General features: G+C 41.7%; 1 protein-coding gene across 2 annotated transcripts in view; it reads right to left on the minus strand.

The window, feature by feature from the left end:
- The window catches only part of FASTKD3 (FAST kinase domains 3), a 692,256-nt gene that overhangs the window by 409,050 nt on the left and 267,869 nt on the right, over nt 1–15,337 (minus strand). For both annotated transcript variants that reach the window (XM_044064876.1, XM_044064877.1), the window contains one exon: nt 9,932–10,106. In XM_044064876.1, coding sequence (XP_043920811.1) covers nt 9,932–10,106 — 175 coding nt within the window. The remainder of the gene's footprint in view (nt 1–9,931; nt 10,107–15,337) is intronic.

Here is a 15,337-nt window from a genome sequence, read left to right on the forward strand (position 1 = left end):
GATAAATGAAAGTAATAGTGTGAGACAACCACCTGGATAATGTCACCTTGGAAACTGGGAGACCTTGGTTGGCCGACTTCTTTATTTCCTTAGTCCTGTGCAGGTAAAAACGCAATTGCCTATGAACGTCCACTTGGTGCAATTTGTACTCTGCCTTGTTGGTGTGGTTAGGGAAAAACACAGGAAGGTCTATAGATTGGTTTAGATTATTTTCTGAGCAGACTTTTGGAAGAAACGAAGGATTAGTCCTCAGAGCAACCCTGTCCTTATGAAAAAACCAAGTATGGAGGACGAACACATAGTGCCTGAAGTTCAGAGACGCGTCTGGCTGAAGTAATAGCTACCAGAAAGAGTGTTTTCCAAGATAGAAACTTAATGGAGCAGGGAGCTGCTGGTTCAAAGGGGGGAAGAATTAAGGAGGTTAGTACCAAATTAAGGTCCCAAGGAGGAGGGGGATCTCTCACTGGAGGTCTAAGGAGAGTAGTCCCGCTTAAAAAAGCTTTATAGAGCTTATGAGACATAATTTTTGAATTTGACAACCCAACATGAAAGTTAGAAATGGCCCCCAACTGAACCCTGATTGTAGCAGAAGCAGACCCAGAATGAAAAAGTTGTGCTAGGAATTCCAAAATTTCGTGGACTGGGGCTGAAAAGGGATCTATGTTCCTAGCCTCTGCCCAACAAGAAAAACGTTTCCATTTGCTAGCATAAGTTTTTCTAGTTGTGGACTTGTGAGAGGAGACAATAATCTCCCGTACGGCCAGGGAAATGCTGGGAAGCCTGGCTAAGGTTGGAAGTGGAGCAACCAAGCTGTGAGCTGGAGTGTTTGGAGGGACTGATGCAGCCCGCCTGACTGATGAATCAGTAGGTCTGGAATCGGATTCAGAGTCCAGGGCTGATCAAGAAGGTAATGGTGCAGGAACGGAAACTATATCTGTCAAGGCCAGTAGGGGGCAATGAGGATAATTTTGCAGCCCAACGATATTGCCTTCTATATGAGTTTTGGAATCAGGGGAATCGGAGGAAAGGCATAAAGAAGTCCCTGAGGCCAATTGTGGACTAGAGCATCTCTGGGTGAGTGACCTGGAAGCGGAAGAAGTAGTTGCTGCATTTGCTGTTGAAGGGGGTGGCAAAAAGATCGCAGCAAGGCTGTCCCCATTTGCGGAAGATAAGATCCGCAACTTCCTGATTCAGAGACCACTCTGAGGCATGCGAATAGCTCTGCTGAGCCTGTCCGCTATGACGTTGGACCTCCCAGGGATGTGCGTCGCAATCAGAAAACATTGGGAGGAAATCGCCCACTGCCAGAGTCTGAGTGCTTCTCGACATAGGGGGTAGGACCTGGTTCTGCCCTGCTTGTTGATGTATCACACCACTGACATGTTGTCCGTTTGAATTGCAATGGTCCCAGAAGGGAGAGAATCCTGAAGAGCTTGCAACACTAGGAGCACGGCTCTCATTTCTAGGACGTTTATATGCAGATGGTACTTGTGAGGCTGCCAAGTGCCTTGGACTGTCCTGCCCTGATAATGCCCCCCCCCACCCTATCAGGGAGGTGTCTGTGGTCACTGTGGCAACCGGAGGGGGCTGAATGAAGGGTCTGCCCTGAGTCACTAGTGGGGAGACCATCCACCAGGAAAGGTGCCTTTTGCATGCTTCTGTAATCATGATCATGTGAGACATGGGCAGCTGTTGGAAAGACCACTGTGTAAACAGAGGCCACTGAAGGATCCTCATGTGAAAACAGGCCAGTGGGATTAGAAGAATTGCCGCTGCCATGGAACTCAGAGTTTGAAGGACCAAACTGACTTGGATTCTTTTGCTCTGCATTAGAATTTGTACTTGCTGGCGAATTGTAGACACCCTTTCTGGTGGTAGCCTTGCGGACATGTTCCTTGTGTCTAAGTCTGCTCCTATATAGGTGATAGACTGACAGGGCAACAAGGCAGATTTTTCGAAGTTTATTGTAATGCCTAGCTGAGAGCAGATTGTGATTGTGTAGTCCCTGGCTTGCAGAAGTTGATGCCTGGTAGTAGCAGTGAGGAGCCAGTTGTCTAGATATGGAAACACCTGGAATCCTAGACATCTCAGGTGAGCCGTGACCACTGCCATACATTTGGTGAACACCCTGGAAGCTGTGGTGAGACCAAAGGGCACAGCTCTGAACTGGTAATGACTGGCTCCCAACTGGAAGCGAAGAAATCTCCTGGAGCGCCTGTCCATTTTGATAGTATGCATCCTGAAGATCTATCGAGCACATCCAATTGTCCTGACCCAGAAAGGGTAGAATGGACTGTAGCGTGACCATCTGTAACTTTGTTCTTTGAATAGACCTGTTTAGTCTGCTGAGATCCAGAATTGGTCTCCAGTCCCCTGTCTTTTTTGGTACCAAAAATAACCTTGAGTAAGTTCCAGATCCGTGTTGGTCTGCCGGGACTTCTGGATGACTCTTTTTTTCTAGCAGTTTTGAAACTTCTATTACTGCTTGTTCCCTCAGATTGGGTGGAACATATGGAAGGGATTTCCTTGACGGTAAGGGGGGGTTGACAGAAAGGAATTTTGTAACCTCCGGATATAATGGACCGTACCCATTTGTCTTGCGTTAAATTTTGCCATGCTTTTGGGTACAGTGAAAGTCTTCCCCCGACTGCTTCCAGGGGCTGGCAGTCGGGCAACTCTTCAGGGATGCTGAAAGGGCTTATCAGAGAAAGATTCTCTGTTGCCTTGGTTCTGCGGACCCCCTCTGCCATGAGGGCGGTGTCTGTTGTTGTTTCCCCCTCTGCCCCTGGAAAAAAAATCGCTATGTGTGTCAGGCGAGGCTCCCTGGGATTTTCGGAACCACATTTTACCACTCTTCTGACCCTTGGGGTATGGTCTAGAAGGAGTGGAAAAACGGACTCCTACGGCAGAGAGAGTCTTGCCTTCTTGCTCACACCTAGTCAAAGTGTCTTTCACCTGTGGTCCAAAAAGAAAGGAACCGTCAAAGGGGGTGTTGGTGAATGACGCTCTAAAGGGTTCCGCAAAATTACACAGCCACATCCATGCATGCCTCCTAAGGGCCACACCCGTACCTGCGGCTCTACTCACACCATCGGCTGCATAGGAAATGAGCCTCATGGAGGAGTTGACTACACAATTAAGCGTCGCCAGCTGGGAAGCTACTTTAGCTTGAGTCCCCTCAGCTGATGGATCTTGAAGGGTATCTCCGAGCTCTTTAAGGAGATCCCTCTGAAGCTGGGTAAAATGGCATAAGTAGTTCAGTGACCTCATAGAAAAGGTCGCTGAAGCAAACATTCGCTTCCTGTATCTGTCCATGGTTCTAGACTCCTTGTTAGGAGGATAGACAGATGAAGAGGTCTCCGCTAACTCTTTTTTGGTGGTTGCTGCTACCACCATGGCATCAACAGGAACACCTTTGGTAAAGGAACTGCTTATCATGTGGTGCTGTGATGAACTTGCCAGGTCTCCTCGGAGTTGGTTCCACTGTATCCGGAGCTAACCAAGCCTTTTGAGCCACCACTGACATAAGTGGATCGAAACGCAGAGAAACCCAGGAGGTGGAAGGTCGGGAATCGTACGCATCCAGGAATGCAGACTCATCCTCGGTATGGGCTAGGGGATTCCAGTTCCCCCTCTGCTTAAGCATTTCTAGGATGTCCAAGAAGGAAACATCTTCAGAGGAGGATCTCAGGGACCCTTCCGAATCATCTAAGTCTGTATCAGAAGTGACAGACTCAGGGGAGTCAATGTGCTTCCTCTTGCACTTCTTATGAGGGGGCTCCTCTGAATGATCAGGGGAGGCCTCGGAAGAAGAGGAAACACCCAATGGGGTGCCCTGGAGCGCCGGTTCCCCACACTTGGGGTCTGGAGGAGGAGCAGAGGTTGGCACAGGCACTACAGGGGACGGAGCCGGTGGGGCCGATAGTGGAGCTAACTCAGTGGCCAGCACACTCCTCATGACATCGAAGGCGTCCCTGCCACGATGCAGAGAAGGCTCCGGTTCTGAGGAAATCGGAATCCTTCTCCGCACCGAGGGAGACGGCTCTGAGGCCGATGTAGGAGCCAAGCTCACCTGCGCCGAAGCTCCAAGAGGGAGAATGGGGTCAGACAAGGGTCCGATGCCACTCGCCCCCTCGGAGCTGACGAGGGAGCCCTGGTGCCCAGATCCCTCGACGGACGGCACCATCGAAGGGATCAGAGCCGATGACGGAACCGAAGGAGATAGAGTTATCAGAGCCGACGGTTCCACTACTCGAACCCCAACGAACTCCGGTTCCGAACTTAGTGGAGTCGAAGGAGGAACATCGATAGAAGTGGACTGAGCCGACACCTGTTGAGGAGGGCTGGACAACATCTTGGCAAGTGCCTGCGACTTTAGCAACCTACTGACCCCTCTCTCCATATCGTCATCCGACAGCCTAGAGGATCAAGAGGAGTGAGAAGATCTGTGACTGCGCTCACTCTGAAGCAGGGGAGACCAAGGAGCCGAATGTATCGATTCCAAAGAAGGGGACCTCAGCCTCTTGTGGCTCCGCGAAGGCTCCGAAGTTTTTGATGGAGCTGACGGGGAGACAGTCTTATCGGTGCTAGCCGGCACCGAAGTAGCAGGTAGAGTCTGAACCAAAGACGGCTCCGAACTTGGAGCCGACGGCTTGGTAGATTTAGGGGATTTCACAGGCTGAGAGGTCTTAGCCAGTGAATCCTGGGGCTTTAAAAGACTCCTAAGAATAAGCTTATTCTTACGCTCCTGCAGAACTCTTGGACTAAATGCATGGCAGATAGAACAAGAGTCCTGCAGGTGCACAGCGCCTAAACAGTAGATGCAAGAAGTGTGCCCATCTGTCAGAGACATTTTCTGACAGCATGAGTCGCACTTCTTGAACACAGACACTTTGGATTCTCTTGACATCCTATAACAAGAAATACAACAATAGCTAACAAAGCAAAATACAGTCTACACAAACACCCACTTTACTACAGACTAAAGCTAAAGTTTTTTTTTTTTTTTTTTTAGATAGGAAAGCCTCTAACTTAAATGGCTAGCCTTTAAAGAAAGTAGAAGGAAAGCCTCTAACCTAAACGGCTAACCTGACAAGAAAGAATAAGGAGGGGGGAGGGGGAGAACTCTCTAAGTTAAACGAGTTTTACAAGGAAGGGAAGGAAGCTACAATACACACTAGCTAACACAACCAAAAATAAGACTAAAAGTTAACAATAACACCTAGGAAAATGCCTATTTCTAGTAAAAAAATTCTATAAAGAAACTTTATACGAGCCTGAGCCAGAAAAACAACACCTCGCAGCTGAAGCGGCAAATGAGATCTGGGTAGCTATCGCTAGGCATCATGGGATAAGGGGTATCCTCGAGCCAGTAAACAGCTCTCGAGCTATAGAAGATGGCCGAGTCGGAGCCGAGGATTGGCTCCGATCCCAACCAGCAAGAACGAAGGTGAGATAGACAACTTAACATCTCCTATTACTGAGTTCAAATCTTCATGCCAAATATTTTCATTAATTTCTTCAAAAACAAATCTACCCTCCTTTGTTATATTTTCCCTTCTGGGCCCCCCAGACAAATCTTCACTGCTGCAACTCAAATTTTAGTCACTACCTATAAGTAATATTTCTTGCTGAAAACTGATTTCTCTCAGAATTTTCTTAAGCTCCATTATAGCAGTTTTTGGTGGAATACAAATACATGCCAGAGTAATCCTCCTCCCTTGCCAGTAGCCCCTTAGCACTACAAATCTGCCATTATTATCTTTTTTAACTTTTTCTATCACTATTGGAGCTACTCTCGCAATTAATATAAGTAGTCCTCTTTTTCTTTGTCCCGAGTATTCTGCTGAATAACCATCCTGAAAACCTTTACCAAATTCACATGTTTAGATCTTTCTATGTGTCTCCTGTAACATAGCTGTTTGCTCTCTACATTTTTTAATGTACTTCACTACTCTTTTTTGTATTTTTTCCTCCGATGCAATTTCTTAGTCTTTGTATTATCTTTTGTTTAGTCTCTTCCCACATATCCTTAGCTGCATAACAGAATCCTTTTTAATCCAGCCACAGTTTCTGACCTCATAAATTTAGACATTGAGTGGTGCTTATTCCTGGACCCACATCAAATCTGGTTTGCCAAAAGCAACTTCTGCCTTCCTAACCTTGTCAGCTTCTTTAAAAATAAATCGGTGAAGTGCTGGGTAGTAGATATACATTATGTATGTCCTATGTCAACCTGGCCAGATACCTCGATACCATTCTATATACAGATATTTTTGTAAGCACTTAATAGACATGCAGTCCAGGAGACCAATGAGGAGGCTAACTCAATATCTCAAATAACCACACACGTTAAGACACTTGCTCAGCAGAGTCATGCAGGAAGCAAACTGGAGGCTGACAGACTCAAACCTCAAACTATAGGAAGCAGCTCATTAACAGCCCATAGCCTTAATCATCTGTGCTGACTTACGAGACCAAACTTGCAAACCCAAACAAAAAAATATATATTCCTACTTTCTCTCCTCTACAATACACTTGGAATAAGAAAAGGAGTTCTTCTCTGACAATCAGCATGCGGACCTCTCCTTAAACACAACTGCATCCAGAAAGAAAGACAACACTCTTTAAACTGCATCTGAGAAATATCTGTAGAATCACAATCGTGTCACTGTATAAAGAGCAGTACTACACACTCTCAAAAGCAAAGGAGATCCCTATCAAGCATGGATCAAAATTTCCCAGAGACTCTCTGTTCTCTAAATTACTAACCTTCCTTCCTTCTTGTTGGCAGACCGATCAAATGAAGCTCCGCATACAACCAAAGGGCAGTCCCTCCACCTCCAACTTGCTAACACTCCATAATAAAACTCTACTGTACAATCCTTGCTTAGAGAAAACTTCAAAGACCGTGGGAATCCCTACTCACTAATGTAAAGGCCTCTACACCCTACCAAAAAAAAAAAAAAAACTCTTGAAACAGCTCAAGTAATGTCTATTTAAAAGGCACTAACTGCACATGCTTCTTGAACCAGTAATGTGATCTACAGTTATTTTTCTCAAAACACGTTTCCCTTTCAAATGAATTACAAAGTTTGAAGTCATCATATTGCCCAAAGGAACACTCAGCACAATTCTCAACAAGGTCTCTTTCTTCTCTGCCTCATATTCCTCTACTTTATTTTCCTTCCATTTTGGCTATCCAAATTCACTCTACATTCATCATCCCCCTCCTTTCCAAAATACTCTCTAAACTAGTATACTAAATTCTACTACTTCTATATCCATTAAGTTCTGTATATACTGTAAATTCAACAGTTGCTTACTCATATGACAGTTTAAATGTTAAAACGGCATTACCATGTACAGGCTGCTAATTAATTTCCTTACTGTTAAAATGAAATGTATAGCTACAGCTTGGTTACTGTTAATGTGTTACATGCTTATTGTTAAATTATGTGTGGTTACTCTGTTTCTAACGTCCTAGTGAAACTTGAAAAAGACCAAATGGAATAGATGTTCTACCTCAATTAAAGACAGACAGATACACAGATGAATAATACAATCATAATTAAAAACAATGTGTAGTATAGTAGATAACTAAATGTCCAACTAACATAGCCCACATAGCTGAGAGGTGCAGGTACCATTATTAAAATTAAAAGATTACTAGTACTGATGAAGGTTTGTAGACGGCTGCAGTATGAGCATTACTTGGTCATCTACTCTTACACTAGTGCTAGAGCAAGGGTTAAAGTATGCAAATAACTGATAAACAGACAACAATTTTAGAATAAATCCAAACAATGTAATGCACTTCGGTTTGCTAAACAAAATATTTCCACATCCTACCACATAAATGAAAAACCCTTCCAAATGGACACTTTCATCGGAGATCTAAACAACTTTGTTTAGCGATGAGTCTCCACAGTAAATAGGAAATCCTTTATCTGGTCCAACTAATATCCAAAGGTATTTCCTATAGATTCAAAGAACTCTCATTTCTTCTTTACTTCTTACTGACTTTAATTCTCCCTTTGACATGAACCTGTCACAACACTCAACACACCATAATGATTATAAACTAAGTAGATTACTGACCTCAAAAGCCTTCGTCATCCTGACAGACTGACAACTCTTTCCCTTCTAGAATCCTCCATGCCGATCTATATCTAACCTTTCATGTTATAAAAGACCCTAGGCTCCATGGCCTCCTGCACCTTAGCAGAACAATTGGCTCCTCAAATTTCCACATAAAGGACCTAAATCTTCAGCAACAAATTAGACACAGTGGTTTGACAAAATCATATCCCACCTCAATCCATGTACCAGAGTAGTTCATTGCTACTTTCAAGGTAAATCTTGATAATTGGATAGGTAGCCACATGTTATCCACAGGTGAAGCATGTATTGGAGGAAGGGGGAAACTTCTGAATATGGTTTATTGGCTAGGCTCAAAATAGTCTATCTACCTGTGATTCTCATTCAGACATTAAAGACACTTAACGTGCCAGTCAACAGGAGCACTGTGAAAGCAACAGGTTACAGTCTGTGAGCTTACAAACTGGTGGAATTAGGCCCAACTATGAACTAAACATGAAAGAAGAACATTTTTCTTAAGAAAGGAAAAATCTAAAGAAAGTCTGTAAAGAAGTGGAAAGGAAGTAAAGAAATGGAGACGACACACTTACTCAAGAATCTCACTCGGGAACACCACACTACACCATAGATTATTCAAAATTCAGAGAAAAACGGTAGCCTGGGCTGAAGGGCAGAAAGAAATTGTATATATTGTGATGCATCATACATAATAGAAAAGTGAATTGTGGCTTGTAAATGTCCAACTGTGCGAATCCAGCTACAGATATTGGTTTGCTTTTGGGGAACATGTAAATCAAGTAAAGAGCCAGAAATGTAGCCAAAAGCTAATCAAAAAAGGAAAACGCAACAATGCTATTCTTTATAATTACACTACTTTAAAAAAAAATCACATTTACTAGGTCGTTAGTGAAGAAAACATATAGGATTTCCCAGAGAAAGAAAAAAAAAAACAGCGGGTACTTTTGTAAGGCATGTTTACCAACACATACAAACATACAACTAAATAGGGTAATAATTATACTGGCTCTGAACTGTCCAACAGTGCCTGACTATTTCTGGGTAACTGAAAAACAGATACAACTTAGAATACAAAGCCTGTAGAGTCAGGCCTGCCAGACAAAGAGGCAATCTGACAAAGACTTTCTTTTATCCTGGAGGGCCTTTCATGCAAGAGACTGCAACACTGTGCCAACATAATTAATATAATTATCTCTTGTGGCCTCCAGGAGTCGAGGTAAAGTTAGCCATATTACTTCCGAGTTGCCTGTTTAGTTCAACAGATCACACTTTCATATATTTGATAGCTACACTCAGAATAACAACTGTAAAAAAAAGTTCATGTTTGCTCAGTTTTTGTCTAGAGTCATACTGGGGTACTGACAAACACTTGCCTATCTGTATTTTCACTGTGCTTCAGGGACTGTGACTAAAGTGGTTAGTTACACATCACAAATACACATTTTTGCAAGGATGTACAAAAACATATTTGAGATGCAGGTCAAGCCAAATTCTGTGAAACTATGTGATCACAGTAGTTAGTACTTTAAAGAAGCACTAGGTATTTCTGAATATCACCCCCAAATGACTTCTGATATTTTTAATAACAGACATTAATGTATTCCAGTGTGCCCAGTTACACAGGAATAAAATATATGGACCACATAAGCTCTTTACTTTATATTACATATTTTACTTACATAACATCTAATGACAGCATAACCACACACCATCTGCCATCTCCAAACAAGTCAATTTGTTACTTCCAATACTGTAGACACAGGTCATTAAATAGGACTACATTACTAAACAGAGTGCAAACATCTCATAATACCTAGTGTGTAGCAGTAAGGCGTCAGTACTCGTGATGCAAAATATATCCTTGCACCAAGCAGGTCAGTTAGTCCTGCCTTTACCTTACTATACAGATGTGAATCCACTGGGCTCTCTAATGATCGACCTGGTATGAGGAACGATTTTACTTGATATTTTGGAAGGATTCGTGGCCCCTACAAAAATAAGAATACCATTTGTGATATACCAATTTCATCCAGTATTTGACACATATAAAAACACATGCATTATTCAATTTACTATCAGCTGGACACAGATAACATTTCTAGCAACAATGACTGATTTGTTGATTATTTATTTATTTCAGTTCGATAACCCACATAAGTGTTCAGGGCGACAGACCCTTTTCAACTATTACCCAAGCAGTTTTGTGCAAAACACAAACAGAAAATTATACATAGGTTCATAAGGTGTTTAGTTGGCTAACGACCACAAGGACCTTTTTAAGCCTAGCCATGCATCCCAAATCTGTCAAGTTCCGATACTCTTGACAAGTGTACGCAGGGGTTTGGGAGAATAAGCATTTACAGGTTACCTGTGTCCATTAAAGACATAGGTGCCAAACCAGGGATAAATTTCCTGCTCCTTATCCAATTGTCCAAGTTGCACTTTAATTGGTTTAGGGAGGAACTCTGCTTCATATGGATGGGGAAACTGTTCTATAGATGGGGTAGTCTCTGGAATACATACCCAACTCTCGAGCATGTCCTATCTCTCCAGCAGGTCCTATTTATATCACTGGCAAGGTTCAAGTCTTTAGAACAGGTAATTCTAATACTGTTTGTTTTGTGGACATGCACGAGGCCCATCAGAGTGGGATCTGACAATGCCTTGTATGCCAGGCATAGATCTCCCTTCAAAAACCAGTAGGAGACAGAATACAAGGATAGGGCCTTGAGGCGGTCTGCATAGGACATTTTACTTATGCCTTGTGTTCTTTTAGTGAGGAACCTCGGAGGATGTTCTAACTGTTGGATATGCCTGGTTAGCTATATACCAAAAGGGGCATTGTACTCAGGGATAGGTCTGATGAATGCTGAGTACAGTGGAACAATGACTTCCTTGGACTAAGATGCCATACCTTTGTTTATAAGTTGCAGAACATAGAATGATTTCCTCACTACTGTAGACACGTGATGGTCAAAGGCCAGACTACTGTGTGTGTCCCTAAGTCGCTGACTACTGGGTCAACTCTAAGAGGTGTGCTGTCAATATGATAATTACCAGGGATTAAGAATTAGCCAGGATTTCAACCATTTATTTCTTGTGCATTCATTCTTTGTGTATTTATTTTTCATTTTTTGTGTATTCATTTTTTGCGTATTTATGCTATGTCATTTTTATGCGTATTTATGCTAGGTTTATGATATGTTTAGCAGACTGGAAAATTAACATTATATATTTAAATATTTTTATATATTTATTTATTTATATATTTATATTTATATATTTAAATATTTAATCATTTTTATAACATTACATGATATACGAGTTATAACACAACATAATTATTGTATATAGTAGTACTCATCAATCGATAGGTATTTTTTTTTTTTAAATTTTTAAAATTCATAAAATCTGAAAAAATTAATTATCTTTATATATTTTTATATATTTATTCAGTTCATGCATTTGTCCAACTGCAACATTGGGGTACTGTGATTAATTATATTCATTCAGGTGTCCAGCAATTGCATTTTAAATAATACATCTGCGCATTTTAAATAATACATCTGCGCCTTTAAATTTTGTAAAATTTTGTCTTGTTTGGGCGCCAAAAAAGTTTTAAATTGCTTGATGTGAATTAACGGTTCAGTTCTGATGAAGCCCGGATGACGCCGGGTGAAAGCGCTTAACTGTTTTTCGTTTGTACATTTACAGCACAGCTGTTTTCAGTTTTTACTAGTCTCATTAAAGTGAAGATTTGATTTATCGTAGTGTCCTTGCTAGCTGTTATTTGGTCAAAACGGAGTGACGGCACTTATTGGTGTACTCGATTTTTATTTTCTAAGTTATCGGCTTGGATTTTCAATTACCAGGGATGGATGACTTCTGAAATAATACTATTATGCATTTCTTGGCATTTAGGTTTAATCCATGGCTCTGGCACCAGTTGTTTGTCTGTGTCAGCTCCTACTGGAGAACATTTGTGTTAGTGTGGGATTCAATGACCGCTCCTAATTTGTAATCATCTGCAAATTTAGTCAGCTAGAGACCACAGACATTGGCCTTGACTTCAGAGAAGTAAATGCCCAAAAGGAGCGGTCCATGGACTGATCCCTGAGGGACTTCACTTGTGACTGGCCTCTTTGGAGAGGTGGAGTCCCCAATTCTAACTTTCTGGGTCCTATCTGTGAACCGGTTGGCTATCCACTGGGTGGCATATAAAAGTTTGTACCTAACTTCTTGAGTTTGTCAACAATGCCCAAGTGGGGTATCGTGTCAAATGCTTTGGCCAGGCCAAGGTAGGCAGTGTGAACCATGTTTCCCCTCGTCCATTGCTTTGGTTACCTTCTCAAAGAAGTCCCATCAGGTTGAGTTGGCATGATCTGCCCTTGACAAAATCAAACTGGGTTGAGTCCAGTGTCTGGAGGTTTACTATATCTCTAGTGATCATTTTCATAATTCTTTCCATGGCTTTACATACAAGAATAGTGAGACTTATGGGTCTGTAGTTTCCAGGGTCTGTAGATGGCTCATCTTTGTGCAGAGGGATGACGGTTGCGGTTCTCCATTTATGAGGCACGAAGCCTGTTTAGAAACTACAGTTAAAAAATAATTCCAGAGGCCATGATAGGTCATGTTTCATGCTATTTAGAAGGCATCCTGGATACTGCATGGGCCCACTGATGCAGTGTTCTTGGTCTTAGAGCATTAAGGACCTTCTCCCTAGTGATAGTCAGGGGAGTTATATTTGATGGCATTTCTGAGGGAAGTTTGAGGGAGAGGCAGAGGTAAAGTTGAAGCTGAATTTATCAGCCAGGAGGTTTGCTATATCTCCTGGCTCAGTACAGGTGGCTACATTTACAATGAGCTCTGTACACAATTGTGTATTGCCTTTGAGGTTGCCGATATAGCTAAATAATGCTTTGTGGTTGTCCTTGGCTTGGGAGGCCAAACTTACCTCATATTTAGCTTTGGTAGACTTTAACTGTCCTCTGAGTTGTTTGTTCTCCTAATTATCCTTAGTTATCTTTATATTATCTTTAATCTCCTAATTAGCCTTAGGGTGCTGTTCGGTCCTGGCGGTGGAGTAAATAGGGTTTTTAGCTGCTCAACCTGGTTTCCCAGTATTAAGGAGAACTTGCCCTGCGTGCTGAAAACAACTATTCTCCTCAACACACTGCGGTTTCCCCTAACTAAGGAACTGAACCTTTCCTCCCCTCTGCTACAGTCCCCAAGGGAATTTAATTATAAATAAACTGCCAGAGTTTTAATTATAAGTAAACTGCTCAACCTGGTTTCCAACATAGTGGAGGGGCAGGTTGGCAGGATCTCTAGGATCAATCGACAGGATGAACATTTTGAGAGAGAGATAGATGATTTAAAAGAATGTTTCCAAGAAAGAGGGTATAGATGTGAGCTAGTGGAAACAGCAGTAGCAAGAGGTACTGCGAACAGGCAAGGCAAATATAGACCATGGCTTGATGTTACGACGAACCTAGGAAGTAATTATATCACAATGGTCACCGGATGAAAGGTAGGAAGAAGAAAACTATACCTAGGATAACACTAACATATGGCAGTAATGTCAAAGGGGTGTGTGACATCATTAAGAGGAATTGGAACATCACTAGTGACAGAAACTTGAGTGATATAGTAGGGGACTTTCCACAATTTAGTTATAAGAGAAATAAGAACCTGAAGGATATACTCTGCCACGATAGGGGAAACAATGAGGTCACATGCCTACCTAGGTCGCTGGGTACTGTCAGGCTTGTGATCATATTAATAGGGAGACAGTGTTTGTACATCCTTCCACAGGGAAGAGTTTTCATTTTAAAGGGAGAGCTACCTGTAGGACCATTAATGTGGTGTATTTGGCTGATTGCACGTCATGCTCAGGATATTATGTTGGTAAAACCAACAATATGCTTAAGGTCAGGATACTACAGCACATTTCGTCAATTAGGAACTGTGATGAGCACAATGCGCTATATAATCATGTAAAGGATAATCCTACACATAGATTTAAATTTAGAGTGATAGCTAATGTATTCATTAATAAGAGAGGGGGTGATATTAGGTTAAAGACAGAAACCATAGAATCAAAGTGGATTTTAGATTTAACAGCCCATATTCAACCTGGGCTGAATGATATGGTGCCTCTGAAGCCAACACTTAAAAGTAGGCGTACTTTTTATTAGGTAAGAGTAGTGGCAATGTGTTTTTAATGATGACTTGTTAGCTTCAGCTAACAATTAAAACAGGGTGGGATTTTTTACTGAAGAGTGATTGGTGTATGTTTATTTTAAAATGTGATGTTTGTGAAAAGCACTTTGTCTGAAGAAGGGCTTAGCCCGAAAGCGCTCACTTTGATACTTTTTGGTTTGTTTTGTGTTTTAATAAACATTTTACAGTATTTGTACAGCAGCAATTCCCAGTGACGTTTTTGGTTTGCTGATTTATTTCTTTGCTGAACTGGGATTTGGCTAAGCACTAGCTTTATTCTTTTTGGATTTGATCACCTATAAAGACAGCTAAGGTTGCTGTATAGAGTTTATGTTTCTGCTTTTCACCATCGTATGGATGTGCAGAGCTATTGTTTACCACTGTATAGTTATATAGAGCAGTATTTCCTGTTGCATACTATTACTATATATACGACAGAAATCACAGCATCCTCTGCCCAAGCACCTTATACTGACTAGCCTAATTAACAATGATGTGTGCAAATAAGGAGGACTAATTAGAAGCCTACCTTTCTAAAACAAAAATATCTATCTATCTATACAAACAACAAATGCAAACATGATAGAGAGTTATAAGACGAGTTGAACCTTATTGTTTCAGAGATATGCTGTTTTAACAAGTGTCTTGCTGAATGTAATCTTTGACTGAGTCATAGAAGAGTTTAACCTTTATTGCTCCTGAACTATATTGCTTTTATAAGTGTCTTGCTTGAATATTATCACTGATAGAGACATTGTAATATGTGCAGTCAAGACTGTTTTACTATGCAAGTTCATTTCTGTTCTATGCTCAAGTTACTACTTAATAAGCCTGTGTAACTGTCTATTTTTTATCTCTCTGTGTGTCTTACCACTGTCTCTCTTTTCCCTTTATATTCCCAGCTGCTCAACCTGGTTTCCCAGTATTAAGGAGAACTTGCCCTGCATGCTGAAAACAACTATTCTCCTCAACACACTGCAGTTTCCCCTAACTA

Source organism: Protopterus annectens, chromosome 3.part0 (genome assembly GCF_019279795.1).
Source record: "Protopterus annectens isolate FY-2018-M chromosome 3.part0, PAN1.0, whole genome shotgun sequence".
NCBI classification, from domain to species: domain Eukaryota; kingdom Metazoa; phylum Chordata; order Ceratodontiformes; family Protopteridae; genus Protopterus; species Protopterus annectens.